This window comes from Symphodus melops (genome assembly GCF_947650265.1).
Source record: "Symphodus melops genome assembly, chromosome: 7".
NCBI classification, from domain to species: Eukaryota; Metazoa; Chordata; class Actinopteri; order Labriformes; family Labridae; genus Symphodus; species Symphodus melops.
The window spans coordinates 26,773,671-26,801,505 of NC_136697.1; the positions used below are offsets into that span (position 1 = coordinate 26,773,671).

The 27,835-nt window shown below is 46.0% G+C and overlaps 2 protein-coding genes across 6 annotated transcripts in view; both read right to left on the bottom strand.

Annotated features, from left to right (window-relative positions):
- LOC306826777 (tripartite motif-containing protein 16-like) overlaps positions 1-14,943 on the bottom strand; it is a 71,815-nt gene extending 56,872 nt beyond the window's left edge. For 4 of the 5 annotated variants that reach the window (XM_079348308.1, XM_079348310.1, XM_079348307.1 and 1 more), the window contains exons 1-3: positions 14,835-14,943; positions 5,384-5,434; positions 251-364 (exon numbers count right to left, since the gene is read on the bottom strand). In XM_079348308.1, coding sequence (XP_079204434.1) covers positions 251-364; positions 5,384-5,434; positions 14,835-14,940 — 271 coding nt within the window. In that variant the 5' untranslated portion in view covers positions 14,941-14,943. Of the gene's footprint in view, positions 1-250; positions 365-5,383; positions 5,435-14,834 lie in introns of those variants that run through there. The other variant, XM_079348312.1, reaches the window with a different exon arrangement.
- Positions 14,944-15,791: 848 nt separating this feature from the next.
- LOC306826273 (extended synaptotagmin-2-A-like) overlaps positions 15,792-27,835 on the bottom strand; it is a gene marked incomplete at its 5' end in the record, with an annotated part of 14,230 nt that continues 2,186 nt past the window's right edge. Inside the window, 17 exons of the mRNA XM_079347475.1 lie at positions 15,792-18,425; positions 18,546-18,912; positions 19,344-19,393; positions 19,475-19,580; positions 19,666-19,797; positions 19,891-19,989; positions 20,211-20,617; positions 20,712-20,861; positions 20,976-21,062; positions 21,689-21,763; positions 23,306-23,368; positions 25,615-25,716; positions 26,520-26,615; positions 26,710-26,799; positions 26,974-27,022; positions 27,188-27,270; positions 27,418-27,594. Of these exons, the coding sequence (XP_079203601.1) occupies positions 18,867-18,912; positions 19,344-19,393; positions 19,475-19,580; positions 19,666-19,797; positions 19,891-19,989; positions 20,211-20,617; positions 20,712-20,861; positions 20,976-21,062; positions 21,689-21,763; positions 23,306-23,368; positions 25,615-25,716; positions 26,520-26,615; positions 26,710-26,799; positions 26,974-27,022; positions 27,188-27,270; positions 27,418-27,594 (1,812 nt within the window). The 3' untranslated portion in view covers positions 15,792-18,425; positions 18,546-18,866. The remainder of the gene's footprint in view (positions 18,426-18,545; positions 18,913-19,343; positions 19,394-19,474; positions 19,581-19,665; positions 19,798-19,890; positions 19,990-20,210; positions 20,618-20,711; positions 20,862-20,975; positions 21,063-21,688; positions 21,764-23,305; positions 23,369-25,614; positions 25,717-26,519; positions 26,616-26,709; positions 26,800-26,973; positions 27,023-27,187; positions 27,271-27,417; positions 27,595-27,835) is intronic.

A 27,835-nucleotide genomic window follows, 5' to 3' on the forward strand; every position in this document is an offset into this window, starting at 1 on the left:
TATAGTCCACTATCTGTAAACACAGTCAGCATATCCATCTGTCATATTTCACCCGTTTATTAGTTTGCCAACCCTCGAACCTTCAGATTCATGTTTGACCTTCTGCCTTTATTTTAGACCGGACAGTGGACGGTGTGTGTGTGTGTGTGTGTGTGTGTGTGTGTGTGTGTGTGTGTGTGTGTGTGTGTGTGTGTGTGTGTGTGTGTGTGTGTGTGTGTGTGTGTGTGTGTGTGTGTGTGTGAGAGCTAACCTCGGTTCGACAGCTTCTCCAGCAGCATCCTGAAGCGTTGCACTACAGACGGGGAGACATCGTAGACGAAGACGTCCTTCACAGGGACAGAGTGACACCTCCCGAACACGCCGTCTGTGAACACACACATGAGGAAAAACAGACTCTTTAAAACACGCCCATCCCTTCGTGGAGGCGGAGTCACGCTCAAGCACTGATGCACAGGGAGTTTAAAGGTTGACCTAAACGCTTTAAAGGCACGGGGACAGATTCATTTATAATGGTGCTGTCAGAGCGCAGCACACACACGGAGTGTAAGAAGGTGTGTCACTCCTTCAGGCCTCTCACCCTAAAAATAGACTCGCCATCAGCGAGGCCGCCTCCATCAAACTCCAGCCGAGGACGACCAGCGGCAGGTCGCTCTGCAGCGCTGTGATCACTCACTCACATGTTTGACGTTTGGGAGTGCGTGTTATAGCGCCGTGCACGCAGGAGACGGGAGAGTGAGGGCGAGCTGCAGGTCAACGACCAGGAGCGAGGAAAAAAAAGAGAGACGACACGATTCTTAAAACCTTTAAAAGTTTCACGATGGAAGCGGGCAGTGGAACTGCTTCAGATAGAAGTGATTGTACCCGAGCTATCTGAGATGATTAGAGTTTAGACTGCAATGCCCATTTTAAACACCAGGGGGCAGAGTTATGTACTGCTCCTTTAATGCTATCAATGTGTTACATGGATTTACATTATTCTACAGACACCTTAAAGGTCAACGTGTCCTAATCCATGTCTCCATCCATTGTCCCAGAGCACCCTCTAGTGGCTGAAGTAAGTATGAGTGGAGAACAGGTGATCGAGAATCAGGAGTAAAAAGGAGAACCTGAGGAGGAGGAGGGAGGAAGGAGGAGGACAAGGGCGAAGACGAGGAAGAGGAGGAGGAGGGGGAGGAAAGAGGACGAGGGAGGAGGAGGACAAGATGGAGGAGGAAGGAAAGGAAGGAGGAGGACAAGACGGAGGAGGGAGGGAGGAAGGAAAGGAAGGAGGAGGAGGATGAGAAGGAAGGAAAGGAGGGGGGAGGAAAAGGGCGAAGACAAGGAAGAGGAGGGGGAGGAAGGAGTAGGAAAGGAAAGGAAGAAGGAAAGCGGATGAGGAAGGAGAAGAACAAGACAGAGGAGGGAGGGAGGGAGGAAGGAAAGGAAGGAGGAGGAAAGGAAGGGCGAAGACGAGGAAGAGGAGGAGGGGGAGGAAAGAGGATGAGGAAGGAGGAGAACAAGACAGAGGAGGGAGGAAGGAAGGAAAGGAAGGAGGAGGAGGATGAGAAGGAAGGAAAGGAAGGAGGAGGAGGATGAGAAGGAAGGAAAGGAAGGAGGAGGAGGATGAGAAGGAAGGAAAGGAAGGAAGAGGACAAGGGCGAAGATGAGGAGGAAGAAGAGGAAGGAGTAGGAAAAGAAAGGAAGAAGGAAAGAGGAAGGAGAAGGACAAGAAGGAGGAGGGGAGGAAGGAAAGGAAGGAGGGCGAGGACGAGAAGGAAGGAAAGGAAGGAGGAGGAGGGGATTATCTTTACTTCATAACATAATTAGCTTTTTGACAAGTTTGTCAACGAAATTAAAACTAAAAACCTCGGGTCGACTTGGCGCTTTGCATTGTGGGAAACATGAATCTACATTTTTCCTGAAACTCCGACAAACTACTAACTCAGTGACTTTATCACAGTTAAAACTCGTAACTTTAAAGAGTTTTACTTTTCACTAACTTGCCCCGTCACTGCTGAGGACACAACGTGAAACTCTCTGAATCATTTAAAAAAAAAAAAAAAAAAAAAAAAAAAAAAAGTGATGAGTCATGCTAAAATAGAAACAATAATACGGTTTGCAAAAGTCGAGAAATCAACGTCGTGCAGCACAGCTCTGATCTCACACAGCGTGCAGAAGGAACAGCTTGAATTAGCTCTCATAATTACACTCATGCCATCTATCCCAGCTTCCTGGGGGGGGGGGGTCAGACGTGTCTGCTCGTGTCTGCTCGTGATTCATGCTGCAGATTAAAGCAGAACGAGGATTCACAGAGAAGCACGGGGTGCGTTAAGATGGAGGAGATGGACCGGCAGCCCTGACCAGATGTTTCTCCGAGACGCCGTCGTTCTCATTTTGATGTCAGTCGCTGAGAACGAGGAGATGAAGATTCCTCTGATCCTTCTTTTTTTTTCATCACCGTTTGAAAATCTTTTGAAGGCATGGACACGAGCGCGCCTTCAGACAGGAAATGTTTCTGTTTCCTGTCATGGATATTCACTTTCTGATTTCTTCCTTGTGCAGATTTGATGCATCAGAAGACATGTTTTTTTTCCTTGTTTCTCCAGTGAGGGAGAAGCTGGAGTCCTGCTTGGCTGTGTTGTTGTCAGAGCTGTGTTTACATGGACGGAACGACAGGCTCCGCCCCCTTGTGTATAAAAGCTGTTTGAGTCAAGAAGACTGATTATTTGGATGAGTTTTTAGTTCACGCTCATTCTGTGTCATTTTCAATGTGACGCTACGAGCTAGCTAAAGAGCGCTAACATAAGCATGCTAGCACAACAAAGCAGGACACAGGCGATTGCAGCTCGAGGACACTAATGTCCGCTGTGTTTAACCATCGTGCATCCTAAGTCATAACTCCTCGGTATTAACTGGAGCTGGGCGGGGTTTGGAGGCGTGTCTCTGGACGAGGGCGGAGGCTTAAGGTTAGCGGAGGCGGGTGCTTTAATGTTGAACTCCTGCAGCACCTGTCGCCATGCGGATCACTTTGAACTCTTCATTCAAAGAAGAAAAGAAACTGTAAGTACTTCTTCTGGTTCCAGAGGACAACAACTGACTCATTGATCATTGATGTGACACAAACTGAGTCCCGCCTAATGAACTGGACTGAGACGTCTTAATGGATGTGTCGCGCCCCCCCCAGGGGACCAACACAAGTCCATCCCTCACAAGATCAACAACATCGGAAATCGTTTGGACACGGAGCCGGAGCTTAAGGGAGGGTTTTAACGTCCTGGTGAACTTTTAAGCTGCTGTCTCTTTAAGGCCCCGCCTCCCTTTCCTCTGATTGGCCAGCTCTGTTTTGCAGCCGCAGGGACATTTCTTGAAAGTTTCCCTCTAATGACTCAGCAGTCGTTGTCAACACATAAAATCTGTTGTTTAAACTCCGCCCATCAGATCACAGCGATCATCCAACAACACACTTTTGTGATTCGTCGTCTATTTTCAGCGCAGACCGCCTTCCTGACGTGGCGTGCCGTGACACGTCGACTGCTGCAAAAGCATTCATGGGAGAACAACGAAGCGACCGGTGCGTCGGTTTCAGCCCTGCTCCTCCAAGCAGCTGTTGCCACGGCAACTTCTAGTGAGTGCTTTTAGTCCCTCCCAGCTAATCAAAGATGAGGGAGGCTGCATAGGTGTGTGTGTGTGTGTGTGTGTGTGTGTGTGTGTGTGTGTGTGTGTGTGTGTGTGTGTGTGTGTGTGGTCAGTGATTGGTGCGTGAATCTCCACCTTTAAGATTTAGAAATTAAAAAAAAAAAAAAAAAACTTTAAAGATTAAAACAGTTCATCTAAATTTCACGTCTTATTCAGAGTATCAGACGTCGGTGTAGCTTTAATTAATAAATGACTTTTTCCACATGTGGGCTTCAGCTGGCTCTGGTGTCGGGTTTAAAAACATTCACTATGCCATCCTCCGTGCAGGTATGAGAGCGGGTTTTTCCCTCCGTGTATTGAGACATTTTTCAGTTGTCACAGTCTCCTCGTGTTGTTGGCAGGAAGGTAAGACAGACAGAACGTCCTCAGCTGAACAATAACAGCCTTACTCATTGTTTCCCCTGCCAAGAGATTACAGCCAGCTCGGGCAATCAGAGCTGCTGCGTGGCCCCGATAGAGCCTGAGATGCCAATCACCCACACAACACACTGGCCCCTTTCTGCGTCGGCCCTCTTTCACGGCAGCTATCGAAGCAGGTCGGACGCACGCCGGCTGACGAAGGACAATGGCCGGAGGTGCAGCCACCGTGGCTTTTCCACCGTGAGCTCCAGCTGTCAGCGTCAGGCCTCACGCCGGCTGACTCAGCTTGAGACGTGGAGCTGAGAGTGTATGGCGAGCAGAGCGAACACGCCGTCACGTCTGTGTTCTGCTCGGCAACAAGACAACACGGCGTGTGAAAGCCTCTCTGCTTCAGCTACTGTCGTCAAACGAGTGAAACAAACCACGCCCTCTGCTGGTTGAAAAAGGTTCTGCAAAATTAATTATCAAATTGTCCACATTTATATCAAATTTTTTTTTATTGCAAACCACAAAATCTTATATATATATAGAAGCCCGTTTCCGCCGTTGATTTCTGAGACACTATCTCGTAATTATGACTTAACATCCTTAACAATTTTTTTTTTCAACTGGCAGAAACGGGCTTCCATATGTATGTATATGTAGTTTCAAAACCACAAAAAAATGTGTTAAATTAAGGCTAAACTTTTTTTTTTTTTTTTTTTTTTTTTTTTTTAATGGGTGTGTATGTGACTCTCGGAGCCTCTAGTGGACACTTGACGAACTGCAGGATTTTGAAACCCGCAGCGAGCTTTTTTAAAACGTGTCTGAGAATGAAAGTCACTGCAGACGGAGTTATAAACGTGCGTTTGTTCTTTTTTTAAAGACCTCCAACGCCGCCGCGCTCAGAATCACATTTCTGGACAGGAAACGGCCCCGAGCTGATGACTTCACAGCCGCTCCGCCGTGTACCCGGCTGCATCATTCAAACAGAGCCTGTTGCATATCCTGTTATCTCCGCCGGTCGCTGCTTCAAACCCTGCAGAGACGACTGATCTGCACAGCCAACCAACCACCCTTCTGATCAGCTGATACACAAAACTAAACAAAAAAAAACAAAAAAAAGCGTGGCGTGAATCATCCCTCTGACCCCGTAGATGAAAGACTTTCAAGCCTAAAAAAGAAAAAGAAAAAAAAAACAGTCAAAAGATTTCCCGCCAACAGTCTTTCATGTGCTGAGCTGGTTTTGGTTCTAGGTTGATTCTCAGCAGGGGGGGGTTTCACCCTCTTCACGCTGGACGCCAGGAAGGCCACAAGACGAGAGGGAAGCAGTCTCAAAAAAAAAAAGTGTAAGTGTGGTGCATCTTACCGTTAACACAGATCTCGTAGTGGGAACACAGCTGGTTTTCAAACAGGCAACCTGTGGGCAGAAACAGGAGACACAACAGAGCAGGTCAGCAGGTTAGCAAAGCTCCGGATGCTTCTACTTCCACCACTTCTATGTGTTTTTTTTTTGCGTTTGTTTTTTTCCTTCTGGCATCCATTGATTATTATCATGAGCTAAAAATGAAGACGGTAAGAGTCGATTGCATTCGTAACGTACACTGGTGGGCGTCAAACACAGACATAAGGGAAACCCTCCAGGGACCGCAATAACAGGCCGGGAACCGGGCTGAAATTAGCAGAAACTGTGGGATGCTGTAACCATAGCAACAGCTGCTTGCTTTCCAGGGATCAAAGAGTGGCTGCAATTACCACCCCCCCACCCCCTCTCATCCTCCCTCTCATCCTCCTCCACATTTAGACTCTGGGAGCTCCTGGTTTTTTTTTTTCCATCTTCCACGAAGACGCTCAGCGTGATCGGCAGCACAATCACATACAAGCTAACAAGGCCGCTATGAGTTCACGTGCACCGCCAAGCGAAGCAGCACGACCATCGACGTAACAGTATCTGCAAAATGTTTAACGTCAACGTATTCGACATATTCTCGTCGCTTCCTCCGAGTGCTTCGATAAGGTCAGGAGAGGACTAAAGAAGGTCTGGGGGATCGAACCACCGACCTCCCGATTCAGAGACGACCGACTGTACCGCCACAGCCACAAGACGACTCTCTGTCTTCTTCTTCTGTGGACCAATTAATGGTTCAAAAAAAAAATATGACATACTAAAAAACCCTCTCTGTGCTCGCTCTACGCTTTGAGCTTCATCTAACTTTTGTAACCTTGTTTTTTCCTTTTTACCCATGATGCACTTTGTCTCTAATGAGGACACACGGCATGAGGGTGAGGTCGTTTGCTTCCGAGCTCGTTTAGTTTCTGGTGAATCCAAAGGGAGAATTACTCGGGGCTCAGTTTGCTTTTTTCATCTCTGCGGAGCTGATTCAGCTGATCGCAGTCGTTTCCACGGCAACCGACTCCTTCAAAGCAGAAACACACGGGGCACGGAGACGCTGTTCATACATAAACAGTCAGCGCTTGATGGCGGCAGCTTTGGGGCTTTTCACGCTGCGCTCGGAGCCAAAACAACATCATCGGGGAAAAGATAAGATCGGGGTCATAATGGGAAGATTTAAAAACTAAACGTTGTTGGAGGTGATGTTTTCCTTTATTTCCTAAACCGCTTATCCGAGGTCGGGTATCAGGGGGGGCACAACAGGAAAAACAAAAAAATTGAAGCGACTGTAAATCCATGGGCTAGCTAAAGCCGGAGCGTTATCGGTGTCGCACAGGAAGTAAAACTTTTTTTGACCAATCAATGGAGAGCAGCGCGTCTCGCTCCGACCTTCCGGGTTCGGATTGGTACGCTGGGCGATCCCACAGATGCAGGTTTGGTACCATTCCTGACTCACGACCAACAAACCGCTAACCGCTAACAGCTGATGACTGTTTACCTCCCACTCATTAGAATGACCACCACGTAGCAGTGATTGGTGCCAGTGTGGAGACAGAGATCAGACACGGTTTTTTGTTTTTCCATTTCTCATCCAGGTCAGAGAATCGTCCACACAGTTGGAAGTGGAGGCTACAGACGACGGTTTCATCACTCCTCACCAGCAGCGTGTGAAATAGGCTGCAGTGCTGCGCTGTCGACCGGCGCCAAGCCAAGCGCCGGCCAAGCGGGAGGAAGTGAATTTCAATCAGCTTCACCCTGTGAGCAAAAAGAGCGGCGGCCGGGCTGCGGCCTTTAACGCCGTAACAAGCTGCGCCCACAGACAACAAAAAAGGCACTACATTTCCCAGGATGCAATCTGTCTGATGTCTGCACTTTCACATATTAGAAAGAGACTGGAGACACCTTCCAAAACACCAGCAGGTTAAAAATGGTGCTTAACTTCCTGTCCTGACCTTCCATCCACCAGAAGGGTCTTACTGGATTTCAAAATAAAAGCATGGTTGAATTCAAAACTAGTAAATACATTTTTAGTTTAAGCCTTTATCAGGTAAGTGTGTCACGTTCCGGGGTAGGAAACAGGGAGAGGTGGACCCAATTGCAGAAAATAATTATTTATGTTAACAACAAGGCAAAAACAAAAACTTACTTAGAAAAACCAAAATCCAAAAACCACCAGGCGAAAACACAGGGAGAAGCGAGAAGCAGCAACCGACAACATACGAAAGACACCGACAAAGACAATGAACCGACAAGAAACTGAGGCAAACACAGAGACTAAATAGACAAGGGGTAATCAGACGCAGGTGAGACTAACGAGACAGGTGAGGAACATCAGGGTCATCAGGAAGGCGGGAAACACAAGGAACAAAAGGACACAAGACCAGAACACTGAAGACAAGTACGAAGTAAAACCAGACACCACCACCAAAACCAGATCTACAAAATAAAACAGGAAACACTAAAGACTAGACTTAAAACACCAGACAGGAAATAAACTAACAGGCAACACAGGGAAACACACTCAAGACTAAAGTAAACACAAGACTATGAAACATTAAAGCACACAAAGGAAAGAAATAACACTGAGGACAGAATGAAAACTAAAACTAGAAGAAACACAGAGACAAAACCAAACCATGACAAAGTGACTATTTTCCAAGGTAAGGTCGAGAAGCATGTGACCCTCACTCAGCCAATCAGAAGACATCACCCTATATCACTCATCCTGCTATTGTGGCATTTAAACCAAATATGGTAACTTTGTCAATGTTTATTTTTCTAAATGAATTTTTTTTTTTTTTTTTTTAACAGGAATAAAGTTCAGTTATGTCCCCCAGTAACCCTGAGAGGTTGAATTTCTAAGTATTTCAATAAAGGGTTAAGACAATAGTACAAACATTATTTATTAAATAGTAAAAATGTCATTTCTAAATATAAAATAATGACATTTCAAACATGTGATCAATTATTGAAATGTAGCGATTAATCGTGATTGATCATCTGACAGGCGTTTGGGAACCGTTCTAATAATCAGCAGCCTCATAGAATGATGTTTGAACTCCTCGCCCCTCGCCTGTCTCGTGTTACAACAAAAGCCTTTTCATCATTAGCGTGCCGTGCCGACCTTCTCCACCACACAATGTTATCTCCGTGGGTTTGTTTACATCTCGCCACAGCTGATCAGTCAGAGACTTTTTAAAAGCTTCTCTCCTTTTATTTTTAGCTCCTCCGTCAGGCCGGCTCACTCTCGGGTTTCTCCCGTGGTACATCAGAGACGGCTCGCCATTACTGTCGTCCATTAAACGAGATCGTACATATCATGTTACGATGTTGGATATCAAAACGAAACCTTCTTTTTTTTTTTTCCACGGGTCAGAACTTGACGTCCGGTTCTGAAATGCTAACATGGAGCAAGGACACCTACAACGCTGCTCCATGTTAGCATTTCAGAACCGGACATCAAGTTCTGACCCGTGAAAAAAACCCCCAACAACTTCAGCAGATTTTTTCAAGGACACGCCCATCAAACTGAGCTGGCCAATCAGAGCAAAGTGTTCAATGTGGGGGGGGGGGCCTTAAAGAGACGGTAGCGGAAATGAAGCGTTTGAAGTGGAGGCTGAAAATTCAAGGTGAGGAGAAAGAGCGATCGATCCTCTCCGAAGAGTTTGTGATTTAAAGATGTTTTTCCAAGTTTCCATTCAGAGACACGATGCAGAAGTACAACATTTCACCCGACAATATAGAAGAGTGGACAAAAGAATGGATTTGATCATTTCAATCTGTCGCTGTGGAGCCGGAGGGGGGCGGGCGGCGGGGGTGCGATCCATTTCTGAATGAAGAGGTGTGCATGAACGCTCCGGTTGAAATTGGCAGTAATCTCCCTTTGTCTTCTCCTCGTCTGTCTCCTGCAGCGACTCCATCACCTCCTCCTTCATCCTTTCATCCCGTCCCCTCTCGTCCTCCTCTCTACTTCTCTTCCACTGATTGTTCTGCGCCGCGGCATTGATCCATCCTTCTGCTTAAATGAAGCGACAGCGCTTTGTATTCACAGCTCTCTTTTTACTGTAGCTGGCTCTCTGCTGGATTTTCCATTTACCCCGAAAAAAAACAATTGGAGTCGTGTTTTATTGAGCGACGGCGGATAAATTGAAGATCCGTGTTGTGGTTTTCTACTCCAGTTTTAAATGTGCAGGTTGCAGACAAAAGTTTAGAAAACATGATTTGCGATTGTTTTGGTTTAAAATGAGCCACACTTAAAGGACCACTTGAAGTGCTGACGCTCTCCTCCTCTGTGATCATGAAGGAAACCTGCTGTGTTGAAGCTTCTCTGACAACAACGCAGCAGCCAGTATGTCCTCCTTCTAACTTTAGATTCTGCTCCTGAATGCTCTGGATCTGATTGGACCAGAGAAGGTAGGCGGGGCTTTGAAGGCCGTTTTGGACGCCCCTGGGTTTGCCAGATATGAGAGCAGTTATCAGGTGAACAGGTGTTGCAGCGATGGAAGCGGGCAGTGGAACTGCTTCAGATTGAAGTGATTGTACCCGAGCTAAAAAGCCTCTGCATGTTTCTAATAAGCTCCAGCAGCAGAAAGCTGCTCAAACTAGGATCAATGTTGGAGATGAAACATGGAGAGAGGTTAGAACGCAGAAAGCTTTACAGACCCATGCAGAGCTGGCTAAACACTGAAGCTACAGTGTCCACCAACATGCAGAGCTGGCTAAACACTGAAGCTACAGTGTCCACCACATGCAGAGCTGGCTAAACACTGAAGCTACAGTGTCCACCACATGCAGAGCTGGCTAAACACTGAAGCTACAGTGTTCACCAATATGCAGAGCTGGCTAAACACTGAAGCTACAGTGTCCACCAACATGCAGAGCTGGCTAAACACTGAAGCTACAGTGTCCACCAACATGCAGAGCTGGCTAAACACTGAAGCTACAGTGTCCACCACATGCAGAGCTGGCTAAACACTGAAGCTACAGTGTCCACCACATGCAGAGCTGGCTAAACACTGAAGCTACAGTGTCCACCAACATGCAGAGCTGGCTAAACACTGAAGCTACAGTGTCCACCAACATGCAGAGCTGGCTAAACACTGAAGCTACAGTGTCCACCACATGCAGAGCTGGCTAAACACTGAAGCTACAGTGTCCACCACATGCAGAGCTGGCTAAACACTGAAGCTACAGTGTCTCTACATGCAGAGCTGGCTAAACACTGAAGCTACAGTGTCCACCACATGCAGAGCTGGCTAAACACTGAAGCTACAGTGTCCACCACATGCAGAGCTGGCTAAACACTGAAGCTACAGTGTCCACCAACATGCTGACCTGTGTGAGCATCCATTCTAGAGAGGAGGGGGCGGAGCCAGCTCTCTGTGATGATTAGAGTTTAGACTGCAGTACTCATTTTAAACACTAGGGGGCAGAGCTACATACTGCTCCTTTATAAAGCAGGTTAAACAGATTAAATTAAATATTAGTTTTCCTGCCTCCTGAGATAACCTCCACTTTATCTGCTTCCTGGTCCACTGATAAACGGACAGACTTCCTGTTACTGTGAGAGCTTCCTGAATGTGTGCGAGTGAGCAGTGAACCCCCCCCCCCCCCCCCGCCCCCCCGCAGTCACATCTCACAGAGATAAACGTTGGGAGCAGATGTGACTCCACCTGCACGGGGAGAAGAAACCCAAACACAGGAGGAGACGTCCATCATCACAGCCTGGAACAGCAGCCTGCAGCCGGCGGGGACAGAAGAAGAGCAGGCGGCACGAGGACGACTCCACGGGGCTTTTCATCACTCCTCTCGACTAACACGAGGTCACCTGAGCAAAGACCAACGATTGAGGCTCCGGTTCATTCAGTCCTCACGTCAGTACTCGGCTGCCCTCACAACCAGAACGCCATGATTTCTGACGCCAACGTTACAAAACAGCAGCAGAAGAGAAGAAGAAAGAAAAGTGTAGAAACCCAGAAGAAGGTCTGCAGACACATCTGGGAAGCTCAGGTGAGGTGCTCTGACCGTCACCCTACTTGCTCATTTTTCATGAGGGAGTTTGTACAAAGACCAACGGTTGTCATGGAAACGAACACAAAAAAAAAAAAAAAGGGGCAAAGATGTGATAACGGCTCAGGAACATGGGGGGGCAGGGGGGATGTGACCCGAGCAGCTCCGCAGCCTGAAACCAACCGACCAATCACCGTGACTCAAATGGTAATGTGGTTGCCACGGCTACGGTCACAAAAGGCAAACCATGCAGTGACCTTCTCTGAGTCCAGGTTAATGATTGGGAGACCTGAGACCGAACACAGGAGGAAAACGTTTGGCTTTTAAAAAACACACACACAAGAAGAGCGGGCTCATCCCTCGGAAATAATGACCACGAGAAAGCCCTTTAGAGTCCGGCTCCAAATGTACACGTGATCGTATGTGGAGGGGAACACGGCTGCAGCACAGAATGCAGGTGAACATGCAGAGTCAGGACGGTTGATCCAGGATGACTCAGCACTTTATTATGTTTCATTTTAAAGCATTTATTTAGTATTTTTTACGACTTAAATGAGACGTTTTATTACTGACGCGCACGCCACTGACTCCACCTTTAAAGGTCGTGTGAGCAGTCTGTGTGTGTGGCTATCAAAGGGCCTGAAATCGTACCTGATGTCTCTGTTTGACCTTTAAAAGGCAACAAGGAAGACGTTACTCAAAGACAGCAGGGTGACATTTTTTAGTCTGAAGAAACGGGACCAGCAGGAGACACGTCGGCCTGCTGGTCTTTGACCCGCTCAGAGCGCCGTCAGAGCGCCGTGAAGCAAAGTGAGCCATGAAGAAATCAACTCGTACTTCACTCAGTCGGCTCGTCCAGATTGTGTTGCAGGAAGTCCTGAGAAAGACGCGTTCACACACGCACATTTTTATGGAGTTTTGTGCATGTGTGAAAAGGGATGATGATGTATCGGACCGTGTAAGCGACGACAAGACTCCTCTGATGGATGTTTGGAAAACCTGTTGTAATCCTAATCTGCATCAGTGTTTTCTAAGTGTGTGAATGAAGAGTGAGCGCAGCAGATTCAGCTCGCTCTCTCTCTCTCTCTCTCTCTCGGAGCTGCTCGTCCCCTCAGCTGTCCTGTGCTGGTTATGTAATCTGGAGCAGAGAGGAGGAGGGACACACACACACACACACACACACACACACACACACACACACACACACACACACACACCTCCCTCTCAGCCTCTCAGCACCAGCCTCCTCCTCCTCCTCCTCCTCCTCCTCCTCCTCCTCCTCCTCCTCCTCCTCCTCCTCCTCTCCCCATCTCCAACACTACATCTCTGCATCAGTCATCCTGCAGACTCTCCATCTCAGACCAGAGGGGGAAAATTAGATATCAGCTAAATATAGACTCTCTGCAGGAGGGGAAATTAATGTCTCGGGCCTGCAAACACACACACACACACACACACACACACACACACACACACACACACACACACACACACACACACACACACACACAGAGTTCTGTGTTTCCGATCAGTAGCTGCTTCCCTTAAGAACACACACTCAAGACACTGGAGAGTGTGTGCTAAGCTAACTTAGCATCGCTCCTTACAATCAGCTCTACACACACTTCATAAAAGTATCGACGTTTTATTCAAACTGTTGATTAATAATTTCTTCTTCTTTTACTCTTTTGAAAAGTGATTATTTATTGCCTTTTATTGATCAAACATTGTTTTATTCTGAAATTCTGTGTTGCTTCTCTATACATACATGAAGGGGGCGTGTCCAGAGGGGGGTAAACTCTGATTGGTTTTAAAGGTACAGTATATAAAATCCGCCACTAGGGGGCTCTCAATCGCAACAATAAGAAACGATGAGGTCGAGGCTGGCGGGGAATCATGGGAGTGATTCTCGTCTCCGCAGCGTGCCAGCAGCGACGCTGCACTGCGAGTCTATTTTCAAACTCTGACAGGAAGTCAGAGAAGGAAACGCACAGAGCGTCTGGTCAATTTTCAAAATAAAACACCACATACGGAGTCATGATCGTGTTTCCCTTCACTTTTATCAAAATCGCGTCAAAACAGGACAAGTGATCCTCGGAGAGACGAAGCAACATGCGTGATGTGTGGACGCGTGGATGATGTAACTGTTATGTTGTAACTCTTCTTCTCTTGTTTTACTCTTTCCCGTTGCGTTTACATATTTACCAGCTTTTTTTAATTTCACTTTTTTAATCCTCAGTTTTTGTTTTGATTTCCTGTGATGTCATCGCCCTCTTCTTCTTCTTCATGTCATGTTTTTTTTTTTTATCTGTCTTAACATATAATGTGTAAAATTATACAACAATGTTTACAATGTTTTTAACTATTTTATAGAGACAACATTTAACCGTTGCCATGGAAACACCATACGTTACGTCAAACACCGCTGCGTAAGTTAGCTCGTCTGTAAACGTGTTCTCTTCCTCAGGTCGGTTCCGCCCCGGTCGTCTTCACTGCGATCAACAACAGCAGAGATCATTTTTATCGGGGGGGGGAAGCAGGAGGAATCACTCCCATGATTCCCCGCCAGCCTCAACGTCATCTTTTCTCATTGTTTTGATTGAGAGCCCCCTGGTGGCAGATTCTACGTACTGTACCTTTAATTGAAGCGCTCCATCTTTTCTTTCTTTCATTGTCTGTATGCAGAATAATAATTAATCAACCAGGTTCTAATAGATAGATCCCGAGGGAAATTAAAGGCTCTAATCAGGTTCTAATATTTTGTCTTCATCCCTTCGTACTTGTGCATCCTTTTATTTAAACTTATATAATTGAATTTAATTCTACAAACTAAAAAGATACGATACACTTTATTGATCCCTGGGGGGGAAAATTGTCTCGGACTCAAACGCTGATATGCTTTTTATGCTTATTTGTGAATTGTCTGTTTGATTGCATGTGGTCTATTTTATTGTAGATGCACGCTTTAAAAAAATAAAAAAAAAACTACGTATCCCATAGAGTCCAAACACGCAGCTGTAGGCCCTCTCTTTAGGAACATCATGGCTACTTTCCCAGTGTAATGAGCTCCTTCCTGCTGTTTATTAAGCAGCACTATCAGAGCAGTGACTCCGTGGTTTGTTTCTCTGATGTTCATGTGTGAACCTCTCTCTCTCTCTCTCCGTCTCTCTCTCTCTCTCAGTCTCTCTCTCTCTCTCTCTCTCCCTCTCTGTCTCTCTCTCTCTCTCTCCCTCTCTGTCTCTCTCTCTCTCTCTCCCTCTCTCTCTCTCTCCCTGTGTGTTTGTTTTTCCTCTGCTCCGGTGAAGCTGCAGAGAAACCAGCCTGTCGGTTCTCATGATAACAGTGTAGACACAGATCTGCAGAAAAGACATAATAAATAATAATAATAATAATAATAACGACCCGCTAATTTACTCACCGAATCTCCCATCAGCAGAGGCGGAGAAGCAGCTCAGGGAAGCGACGATGAGGAGGTGGAGGAGGAGGAGGAGGAGGTGCTGGGAGGAAAAAGCCAAAACATCCATTATTCTCCACAGCGGGGATCGGCAGGTGTTCCTCCCGCTCAGAGTGTCTCCTCCGCGGGCACGAGGAGCAGAGGAGAGCCGGGACACACGGACGGTGGATGGATGTAGGAGGAAGAAGAGGAGAGAGGATGCAGGGCGTTTCTGCTTCTTCTGCTGTTGCTGCTGGAGGGCTCGAGCTCTCTCAGAACGTCAGGCGCGAGACTGTAGGCACGACACTTCCGTTGGGATTTTTCAAAATAAACTCCTTAAAAAAATAAAGTAAAATAATAAAATAAAAAAATATAGTACACAGTACAGCCTTTTTATCGTGTAAAAGGGCAGCTTTAAAAAGTTTTACTAGTATTACTATTTTACATGTCCAAGCCCTTCCGGTGAGGGGGCGTGGTCAGACACAGCTCATTTACATATTTAAAGCGACAGACACAAAAACAGCCTGTTCTGAGCAGGGCTGAAATAGAGGGGTTTATAGACAGGATCAAATACAGGATCAGAGTGGATTTACAACATCACACTTCACACACACTTGTTTTGTGGAGCTGTGTGACTTATTTAAACAATTTGGACAATTTGTGACCTTAAAGAAGTAAAATCATTGGAGAACAACTTCCTGTCAAACATGGTTGCCAACGGCTACATCTACAGAAGACGTTATTACCTTGAAGAGCTCCCTCTGTAGCACGACGTGAGTAACACATGTCCTGTTTGTGCACGTGTGTTTCAGGTGTATGCATGTGAAACAAACACATGACTTCATGCAAGTATGCCTCTATTTTGTTCACCTTCTTACACCACATAGATATATATATAAATTTATCCTCTGTCACGATAAAGAAGAGAATCCAAAGCCACCGTGCTGCACAGCTTCACGCTGTCATTAGCCAGCTAAAGCTCTTTATTCATTTTAAAGACAGTTATGAGACATTCAGAAACACAGGAAACAGTTAGAGCATTTTTACAATGACATTTTTTAATACATTTTATTCCCTCTGGGTCGTGTGGGTTTTTAAGGCACAAGATAAATTAAGAAGACAGAGAAGACGAGAGTCCGCTCCCAGAGGCGTGAAATCTCCGATCTCGTGATTTTACACGACAAACATTTTTCTTTCTTACAAAATGAAACGCATAAACTTAATGATGGGGCTGTGAAGGATTAGAAACACAAATGAAAAAACAAAATGTTAAAAACCATCAAATGCAGAATTGACATACATGTGTTAATCAGGTGATTATGTGCGTGTAATGAAGGTTAAAGGTCATTCTAGTTTCCTCTGAATCAACACATAACTGCTGCTCTTTGGCTTTGTACACGGCATAGATAACATCTGCATTCATCGAGTATGTTTGATATAATAATAATAGGTTTCTGTGCGAGTGCTGTGAAGACAAAGTGATTCAAAATGATGTGAATGTACAAAAAATAACATAAAAAAAAAGAAGCTCAAATGTCATTTTCAATCTCCGTTCAGAACGCAGACTTTTTGTTTCTCCTCAAAGTAAGACGACGACGACTTCAAAAAAATGACATCACAAAAAAAACTTAAGACTTGTGTCGATTCATAAACGTGAGAATGATTGTAGTGGAGCTCAACCTCACTGAGACGGAAACTTACATCCTGCAGTGAGCACCGCCAAAATAAAACAAAAAAATAAAAAAAATAAAAGTCAAACGCCTTTTTCCTTTTTTTCCTCCTATTTCCACGAGGAGCTGTACGTGTGAACGCCGCAGGGTACTTTCCCGGAGAATTCACCTCGAGCCAATAGTAAGAGGGCGGGGGCGATTATCTTCTCCAACAATAGGACAAGATATTTCCCCGCCATGTCAACACAAATTATTATGAAGTTACTCAGCTTCAGTTTTTCATGTTCAGTTTTTATGTAAATGACATTTTATACAATGTGCTTCTTAAAAGGCCCACTTCCTGTTTACATTGCTGGCAATTTATTTTAAAATTCAGCGTAAAGTCGTCTCTGCGGTGTTTTCTAATATTCCCACTAGAGGGCACACGAGTGCATCTTTAAACCATTCAGCAGGCAGCAGCTTAAAGGAACAGTTCAACATTTTGCTATAGTGGCGAGATAATGAGGTTGATACTGTATGACGTGATTAACAGTTTAGCTTCGCGCAGATTTGGAAGAAAAAAAACAGCCGGGATAAGTTTGCTTGGCTCACTTGAGATCATCTTCGGGTTTCAAATATCCTCCGACGTGCCAACGATGAATGCAACACTTGTGCAAAAACAGCAGACGGAGCTGTCAATGACTCTGCATCAGGGCTTAGGCAAAGTGACATGAACCTGCATTCTATCAGCGGACACCAGGGGGCGACTCCAATGTTTGCAAATATCTAACTGCATAGAAGACGATGAAAAGAGGATTTTGGAGGAGCTTATAATTCAGATTCTCTTGTTTCAAGTCTTCTCCAATGCAGCGTGATGTTCATTTATTACGTTTAACTGCTAATTAGAGTGAAAAAAACAACGATTATCTTCACGGCTTCGCCGCCTGCTGCTTCATGATTAACGTCTACGGCGACCTGTGACTTCTAAGTTGTGAGCGTTAGGTTTTCAGGAGGGTTCATTTTAGGGACTTTAGAACGGAGCCATGCCAGTTTTTCACTGCTGTTTCAGGTCTTTATGCTAAGCTAAGCTAGGCTAAGCTAAGCTAAGCTAACCCTGTCCCTCGCAGCGCTTTCATATTCAACAAACAGCCACATTACGTAACTCCCTTTAGGAAAGTGAGAGCCGATATGTTGGTTTGTTGTGGTATTTTTTGTTGGGTTTTTTTTACTCAATTTTTTGCATTTTACTTAAAAATCTCTCGTAAATTCAATGTAAAAATTATTTTCTTGCACACACAGACTGAAGCTAGATGAATATAGGCGACGTTTAAATTGCAACGAAGAGTAAAGACGATCCCCGATCGATTTAAAAGTTTAAAAAAAAAAAAAAAAAAAAACACAGATGTGCAAATATTCAGTAATAAAAAACAAAAAGCTAACACTCTACGATCGTCTTATTGCAGCGTAAAAACATCATGTAACAGGTGTGTGTGTGTGGTAAACCGTTTCCCTCAGTTTAACACACACACACACACACACACAGGCGTTATTGGGATAAAGACGAGTGCGGCCTCGTCACCAAAAAAAACCCCGGAGGGTGCAAAAATGTAAATACTACTTGTGTCTTTGGTGGCGTCTTTCCCTGCGACCACCTTCCTGCTCTGCTTTGGAAACGTTATCCAGAATGTTCCTCTTTAAAAAAAACACACTTTAATTATAAACAATCATTTGGCCAGGTACGAGACCACGCCCCTCTCTCTCTCTCTCTCTCTCTCTCTCCTGCTCTAAAACACATCGTCCGTTCTGTCCGGCGTCTTCGTGAATATATTTACAAACTTGTACATCGTCATTATTTACCAAAACTCCACAAAGATAAACAGCTGCTTTAAACTACGACTGCCTTCCTCTACGACTGCTATAGCTTCTCCTCCACACACACACACACACACACACACACACACACACACACACACACACACACACACACACACACACACACACACACACACACACACACACACACACACACACACACACACACACACACACACACACACACACACACACACACACACACACACACACACACACACACAGAGAGTATAAACGTCCACAGCAGTGCGCGGCGTTTTCTACACGTGTACTCCCTTTAGTAGATCAGCCGTTCTCTTCTTAAAGGGGAGGTTTGCCTTGCGACTGATGTGATTAGATGAATGCCAAAAGCAGCTTGTTGTTGTTGTCGTTGTTGTTGTTGTTGTTGTTGTTGTACAGATATACGAGTACTTAAAAAATATCAAAAGCCGCGCCGTGGGCTCGAGTGGAAGTGTGTGGAGTCGACGGCGAGGCGACGAAGACGATGACGGTTGTCTTATAGTTGGTGAGGCCTCGACTGGCCGTCTTCACTCAGCTCATACCTGCAGGAGGACAAGGAGCCTTTATTTACACACACACACACACACACACATACATATACACACACACACACACACACATATATATATACACACACAAATACATTGACTTATATACACACACACACACACACACATTCACATATATACACACACACACACACACTCACATACATATACACACACACACACACACACACACATATATATATACACACACAAATACATTGACTTATATACACACACACACACACACACATTCACATATATACACACACACACACACACTCACATATATACACACACACTCACTCACACATTTACACATACACACACACTCACATATATATATATAAACACACTCTTGTGCTCTTTGTGACTCTAACAGCACTTATAAATATATAACGACAGATAATCACAGATCTCATATTCACCATTGTGTCCAACCCTTCGTGATCTCCTCGTGAGTCAAGTCCACCAGAACCTGACAAGAAACAATGAGCGCGTTTGAGAGCTTTGAACAGATCCGTCAGGAAACAAAGAGCGTCTGTGTGCTGCACCTCACCTTTCCCAGAAGGCCTTTGTGTTTGGACAGCAGGCCCCCGCCGTTCTTCACCGCCACATCCAGCGTCCGTCTGTGGAGCTCCACCAGGGACACGGTGAACTCGAACCTGAGGCAAAACGCACCACAGTTGTTGTTTTTATTGTTTTTATATGAAAGAGTCAGAGAGTCCAGGTGTGAAGGGTTCGACTCACGTCTGATCGTAGACCGGGTTCAGGGTCTTCTTGAACGTGTGAGTTTTCCTGCGGCCCGACCTCCTCTTGTCAGGAAGCAGGTAGAGGCGGACGTACGGATCCGAGCCGTGATCTGTGAAGGCGATCAGGTTTCTGAGGAGGGAAACAAAGTAAACAGAATCAACTCATCCACGTTCACTTTTTTTTTTTTTTTATTTACCAAAAAAATAAAAATCGTTTTCGTACCTGCAGGCGTGGACGACCACGATGAGCTTGTTCCTCTGGGAGCTGTGTCGGACCGTCAGCTGCACCTCGCCCAGCGGGAAGTGATTGGGTCCTGAACCGCTGCAGAGGGACAGAGAGGAGACCATCAAACACCACGCGGACGTGACCTTGCACGCGTTCGTCTCACAATCATCCCAAAATCCAACGCAAAAATCCCACAGGAGAATTCTGGGTCGAAGCCGCACATGCACGGGGAGAACATGCAAACTCCACACACAGAGGCGGGATTCGAACCAGGAACCTTCTCGAGTGCGTTTGATCGGAGGTGGATTTGCACGTACTTCTGCAGCTGCTGGAGTCTCAGCTGCAGCTCCTGGGCGGCGTACGGGTTGGAGATGTCCGACGCGATGCTGGGCGTCGGTTCTTTGCCTCCCGCCAGGTACTGCTGGGAACCAGAGATGGCCAGGTTGGACGTGCTCCTCCCCGCCGCCGCCAGGCCCTGACCTCCCGCTCCCTGCCCGTAGTCTGTGCCTCCTGAAGGCCCGAAGACGTTGTCGGCCTCCTTCCGCCTGTCCTGAGCCGACACGGAGGAGGAGCGCGGGATGTCGGAGGAGGAGGCGGGAGTCTTGGGAGTCTCGGAGGAGACGGAGGGCCGAGGGCTGGGGTTGGCGGAGTTGCCCTTGCGGACTTGCACGGAGGACGGGTTCTGGTCCGAGGACGAGGACGCGGTCTTGTCCAAACACAACACCTGAAACGATGCACGACGAGACAAACCAGAGGAGAGGTTAAAACGATCAGCTGCGTCACAGGTGCGACGACGGCACGGTTCTGCTTCCTCTTACCCGCAGAGCCATCTTCATCTTCAGGGTGCAGCTCGGTCCAGAGTTCTTGAGCGGAAAGCGCTGGTTCAGGGTCATGTCCTCGGCCTCCAGCAGGCGAGTCAGGGGCAGCGTTAACGTCCCCAGTGAGCACTCGTGTTTCTCATCCTTCACCTTAAAAAAAAAAAAGAGTACGAAGACGTCGGCGACGTGAGTCGGGGGAAAACCACGAACATCGAACAACACAGGAGCCGAATCAAACCAGCAGCCAATGAAAAGCCTCCGTACCTCCACCTCCAGCTCTTGGATTTTGGGGTTGTGGATGAGGAAGGTGAAGGCTTCCTCCCACACCGGTTCATTGGTCTTATATCTGGTCTGGAAGAGGAAAACACTGACGGTCACAAACAAGAAAACCAAACACGTGCACGCTCAGAAAACGTCTTCAGACAAAGTATGACGAAGGGGACAGATCGAGATCCTTAAACCCTCCCAAGACGGGACAGAGCAGAGAGAAGATCAAATAATCCTTCATCCTTCATCTTGAACTTCATCTTCAACTTGAATTTCCCTCGGGATCTCGCGAGCGGAGACATTTACAGTGTTACAGCAGCAAAGCAGGATAGCAGAAGAAAATCACACAGAGCAAAAAAAATAAATAGATAAAATATATTAGATATGCATCAAAAACAAAAATCAAGAGCTAGTAAGAAAAAATATGCATCAATTAAAGAGCTAGTAAAAAATATGCATCAGAAAAGGAACAGTTGAAATGTCAATAGATAGATAGATAGATACTTTATTGATCCCGAGGGAAATTCAAGATTCAATAACTTAAATATGTAAGTCTATAAACAGTATGAACACAGTGCATATAAGGACGGACATGTTATTGCACAAATTGTCCCATAAATAAATATTGCAATGCAATCAAATTTAAAAATAAAAATACAAATAAGATCAGTAAGGAAAAACGTCACGTGCGGCGTCACGAGCTGTCTCACCTTGCTCTCGAAGGACTTGTGTCCCACTGTGAACTGGACGAGCGGACTGGGATCACTGGTCACTTTTTTACCGGACTGCAGGAGAAGAGGAGGGGGGGAGGGGGGGGAAACGTGTTACAAAGACGTACAGTACAAGTGATGGTTAGCATGCTAGGCTAACAGTCTAACTAAAGAGAAAATCATTGTTTTGATTCATGAAATAAACTACAGCACGACGCCGTGACAAAACATCTGTGCACGTTTCTTTAAGGACTCAGAAACGCTGGTTTGTCACTTCTGGAAATGTGCGAGGACTTGATTTCATTGTTAATCCCGTTTCATAAGGAATTATGGACATAAAGTTCATCCAGTGCAACTCTCCAAAAAAAAAAAAAAAAAACAGGAAGTCTGAAAAAAAACTCACCAGATTAGATCTCGAAGAAAACAAAAAGTGTGAATTTAGAACAATGTTGTTATTTACAACACACATTGTTAGACAGAGTTTTAGTGACAGACATGATTAGTGGAGTTTGTTAAAGACAGTGGGTGAGATCAGTTCCTGTATGGATGCTTAAAGCAGCAGCGCCCCCTGCTGGCCTGTTTCTGTTTCTCTTTTGTTCCTCGTGGACCTGAATGTTCACAAGTCTTCCAGCATGAACTTCGTGATTAAATAAACTCATCAATAACCATCTTTGAAGTGGCATCTCAAGCTAAACAAATCAACATCTTCAAATTTCAGTTTTTAGAACATTTACATCGAAGATTCTGCAAATTACAAAAATTAAAAGCGCCGTTTTTAAAATCCCAGTTTCCTGTAAAAGTTGGGACGTCACGTTACATTTTTACACACTCGGGGTCATACATGAAGTTTACCAACACTACAGGTCTAAGTCTACAGTGTGCTCACTGTGTGGCCGAAGGTGAGCGGACACTTCAGTGTGCGTCTTCTGGTTTGGTTGAGGTGCCGAATCCGATCCAATGATTGGGAGTCTTAATGTTGCAGATAAGATTTTAACTATATGGATATTTGTTTTGATACCATGGCAGCAAAAAAAAAAAACGTGGGTTGGCCCTTTCGATGGGAGGATGCACGCCAAGCAGAAGGAGCACTCTGGGGTTTGAGTGTCTCAGTGTCCCAAAGACACGTCCGACGTGTCTCTGCAGGAGCCGGGGATCGAACCCTCGACATTCAGGTTGAGAGACGACCGACTCGAGCCGCCCGAGTACGCATGCTGCTGGAGCTGTCTGACCTCTTCAACGCTTCAATCCTGAAATGTTGCTGATATATTCCTGCAGATTTAGACGATTCTCTCTCTCTCTCTCTCGCTCGCCCTCAGGGTTAAAAATATAGCCTGCAGTCTTCTGTTTATTGAAAGCTGCAGTATTTCCATTATTACCGACATGAAAAGGATCGAATGGTAAAAAAAAAAAAAAAAAAAAGTGGCATCAAATGATTTCGTATCGCCGCGTCAGCTCAAACAGCGTTGACATGTTCGTCTCTTCCCTCGCCTTTAAGAACGTGGATCGGACCAAACTCACACTGTACGTGTCCAGAAACCTTTCTGACCACACAGTTTAAAAAGCAGCTTGTGAGTAAACTCCCCCCCCCCCCGCCATAACGTGGGTGTGCTTCGTTACCTTGATGGCCTTACTGATCGAGGCCTTCTTCAGCCCCGTCTGGTTGAACTCTAACGGATTGCGCTTTGATTTTCCCCCGGGGACAAGGCAGGAGAGAGCAAACAACACACAGAGACACACCAACAAGGTTATTGGAGGAGAGGTGGGGGAGTGGGGGGGGGAGTGGGCATGCAGGGAGGAGCACCGTCGGTATCACCCCAGAACCATGGGACATGATGAGCGGGGGACACAGAGACAACATGGATGATTACATGGTTAACGTCATTCACCAAATTAAACCTGGACATGAAGTTCGAAACGAGAGTCCAAACAGGAACACGAGGCAGATACTGGCACCTTTCTCAAATTTGGGTTTGTTTAAAAAAAAAACAAACAAAAAAAAAAACTCAAGTACCCCGTTTCCTCTCACGCTGATTTTACAACCCCGCCCCCAAAACTCCGCCCCCCCCCTCGTCTCATGGTCAAAATAATAAAAACAGCAACGAAGAGTCGGAGACCCTTCATTCCTACAACCTTACCTCCTTTCCTTCTTCTCTTGACCCCTTCATCCCTTTTCTCCTCACATCTTACCTTCTTCCCTTAATCCCTCGACTCCTACACTTCCGTCTATCCAACCCCTGCGATCTTCAGATTATATCTAATCTAGTATTAATCTAGTAAAGTATATTTCAGTGAAATGACTGGCCACCAATATCTGCCGTGCTCTAACGTGAGGCGCGTCACACTGGATGGACTCGAGTTAAGAGAACCACAGCATGGATGAGGATGAGGAGATTAAAATGAAGACGGAACAAATGAAAGACCCGGATTCTGAGAAGAAGCTGAAACGGTTCCATCAAAACACGTCGGCTCTTCTTCTTCTTCTTTCTTTCTTTTTCTCACCATGACACCATGCAGGTTTCATTTAAAGACACGTAACCCCGGTATGTAGAGATCGGCTTTAAAAAATAAAATCTGATTAAAAAACTTTTGTGTGATTGGGCCTGAAATCGACCCACTCAGATCTTCGTCTGCTCACTGGACAATATGAGCCTATCAGAGACACAGCTGGACCAAAGATCAGATCCTTCATTAAATATCAGCAGAAATCATCACTTCTTTGCACACTCGTATTGAATCCATGAAGCTGAAAGAAAAGGGTTTAATTTAAGCTCATTGGTTTTATTCTAGATATTCAGAAAATGTTTTTTTTTTTTTTTTTTTTGTATATTAAAGAAATTTTTGAGACTTTTCTTCCATGTCGTGATCAGTCAGAAGTATTTCACCTCAGGTAACATATTTACACGTCTTCATCAGGTCTGTGTGTTCTTTAACCATGTGCTGCCCCCTGCTGGCTGGTTTAGGAATGAACAGCCAGAGGGGACACACACACACACACACACACACACACACACACACACACACACTGATGACACATGATGAAGTTTATAAAGGGAAGGATGGAGGAAAGGCAATCCACAGAGAATTCACCGCGATGCTCTACGTGTCTCTGGATGATCAAGATGCAGTCCTTCCTCTCGAAAGAAACGAGTCCAAACACAAATGTTCGACCCCCCGCCCAAAAAAAAAAAAAAACGTAATAAAGATTGTTTAACCCTTTGTAGGGCAAGTGACTATTTCTGGTAATTTCCACAAACATTACATATGGCCGCCCTTCTGCACCTCAGTAAGGTGGAGAAGCATGTGATCCTCACTCAGCCAATCAGAAGAGAGCACCCTACGTCACATTGAACCAAATATGGCAACTTGGTTTATTTTTCTAATAAACTTTTTTTAGAAATCAATTTTAGCAGAAATAAAAGTTCTGTTATGAGATAATAATGAATTATTGGATTTCTAAGTATTTCAATGAGCGCCCCTATAAAGGGTTAAGAAACAAATCCGAGCGGTTCCCAAACCTTCTTTGACTTCACAAAACTCCCAAGAAAAGGGGCTACTGCCCTTTGTGATGTCATGAAGGGAAAACCCTCCAAACGGCCTGTTTGAGCAGAGACTTTTCTCCTCATCAGGAAGGATGCTTTTGATCATCTCACAACGAAAACCCTTCGATGTTGTTTGCTCACTTTATGGATTTATTTTCTGTCGTGCTACGGAATCAGTCGGACGCCAACTCGACACAATCACGACAGGTCCAAACGTTAATGAGTTCAACTCATGCAGAGGTCTGGATTCATGCTCCTCAAGGCAAACACTTCAAACCTTTATTGAAAACCAAACGCAGGCAAAAGTAACAAAAAAAAAAAAAAAAAAAGAACCCAGCGGTTTAAAACATCTACTCTAGGATGGAGAGAAACAGCGAGCGGACTCACGAATAAGGTCCGATAGAGAGAGGACGTGTTCTCGCAAAACACGAGGCCCGCCGCCCGCCTCTCTTTTAAGTATCCAGAGCCCAAGTTCCCCTCGAAGACGCTCTTCAGAGGGGGGGGGGGGAGAAGCAGAGAAGAAGAAGAAGAAGAAGAAGAAGAGCAGGCTGAAAAGAGGAAGGTGAGTCCTGCACGACATCTCATCAAATATTCACTTTAAAAAATGAAATGGGCTCTGATCCACTCGGCCGTGGAGGCGGAGCCACGCTTCGTTACCTACCTCAGGGGGGGAAAAGGAAGTTCGCAGACGGTCATTTGTTTTTTTGTTTTTTTATGTTTTACCGTTTGTCTCTTCCTCGTCTCTGTGCTGGACGCTGAGACGAAACGAGACTGCAGCGTGTCCTCACACTGCAGCGTGTCCTCACACTGCAGCTGCAGTGTGTCCTCACACTGCAGCGTGTCCTCACACTGCAGCGTTTCCTCACACTGCAGCGTGTCCTCACACTGCAGCTGCAGCGTGTCCTCACACTGCAGCTGCAGTGTGTCCTCACACTGCAGCGTGTCCTCACACTGCAGCGTGTCCTCACACTGCAGCTGCTGACTGTCAACAGGTCACCAAACCGTAAGCCTTTTGAACACGGGCGGTGATAAACGCCGGTTGGAGGGCCGCCCAGTTAATATTTCCAAACAGGCTGCCGGCATTGACCGACAGCGCAGTTGCAAGAGGAGACCATCGGGTGGCGCCAAAGTGCACTAAATTCCTACATCGCTGCTTTAAGTCACATTTTTTTAAACGATAACCTTCGCTGATCAAAGTCTGACACGCACAAAATAAATAAAAGACAGAAGGCGGTTTGAAGCAACTTGGTTTTTTTTATCATCTAAATGTGAGTTTGATCAGAGAGACTTACCGGCAGGTTCCGGGCTGAATCCAGGAAGACGACGAGCAGCGCAGACGACAGGCCGTCGTTGGCGTGACCGCGATCGGCTTTGATGCTCATCAGAGCCTGAGAGCAAGAAGAAACGTCCGATTTAGATCAGCTTCCATGGTGTGTGTGTGTGTGTGTGTATGTGTGTGTGTGTGTGTGTGTGTGTGTGTACCTGGTCGAGCTTCTCCGGTGTCGGCAGCAGAGACAACCACTCCATTTTGAGGTGCAGCTTCCCCGTCTCCACCTCTTCCAAGTCAAACCACTGAGGAGGAGAAAAAAGACGAAGGACTAAAAAATAGAAAATGAAGCGATGGCTGCGACACGACTCGAGTAAAAAAATAAAATAAATAAATAAATAAAAAGATGAAGTGTCGCCGGCGTAGTTTGAGTGACAGCTGACGTGGTGGAAGAGCGACACAAAGAATCACAGCGTTACCTCGTCCACCTTTTGTTCCTTCTCCAGCTGGGCCACGTCGATGCTCAGACTGAAAAACAGGAAACGAAACAAACACGTAAAGACGTGCACGTGTTGGATCATCACGGCCTGAGCTTCATCCGTACGTGATGAAGATGATGAAGATGATGATGATGATGAAGATGAAGATGATGAAGATGATGATGAAGGAAAGGAGGAAGGGTGAGTGTCTTACTTTCCCAGGAAGTCGTCTTTATCCGTGTCCTCGTCGAACAGCTCAATCTCTACGCTCTGTCCCGAGTGGTCGTACACCAAGGCCTGAACACACACACGCACGCGCACGCACACGCACACACACACACACACACACACACACACACACACACACACACACACACACACACCTTTAAGACAGGTATCTGCGGCGTGTTGGATTAGTGGCGGTCGTGGCGAAGCGTCTCTCACCTCGTACACTTCGTTCCACTTCGGGTGGACGGTCTCGTGGATGACTTTGCTCTGGAACATCTGAGTCCCGATCTGGATCGTTCCGTACGGGTCGGACTTGCCTTTGATCAGCCCCCCCAGGAACTTGTCCTTCCCCAGCAGGTCCTGGGCTTCGATGAAGTGGATCCTCAGGAGGCCCTGAGGAGACAGGAGGAGATGCGTGTGTGTGAGTGTGTGTGTGTGAGTGTGTGTGTGTGTGTGTGAGTGTGTGTGTGTGAGTGTGTGTGTGTGAGTGTGTGTGTGTGTGAGTGTGTGTGTGTGTGTGTGAGTGTGTGTGTGTGAGTGTGTGTGAGTGTGAGTGTGTGTGTGTGTGTGTGTGTGTGTGTGTGTGTGTGAGTGTGTGTGTGTGAGTGTGTGTGTGTGTGAGTGTGTGTGTGTG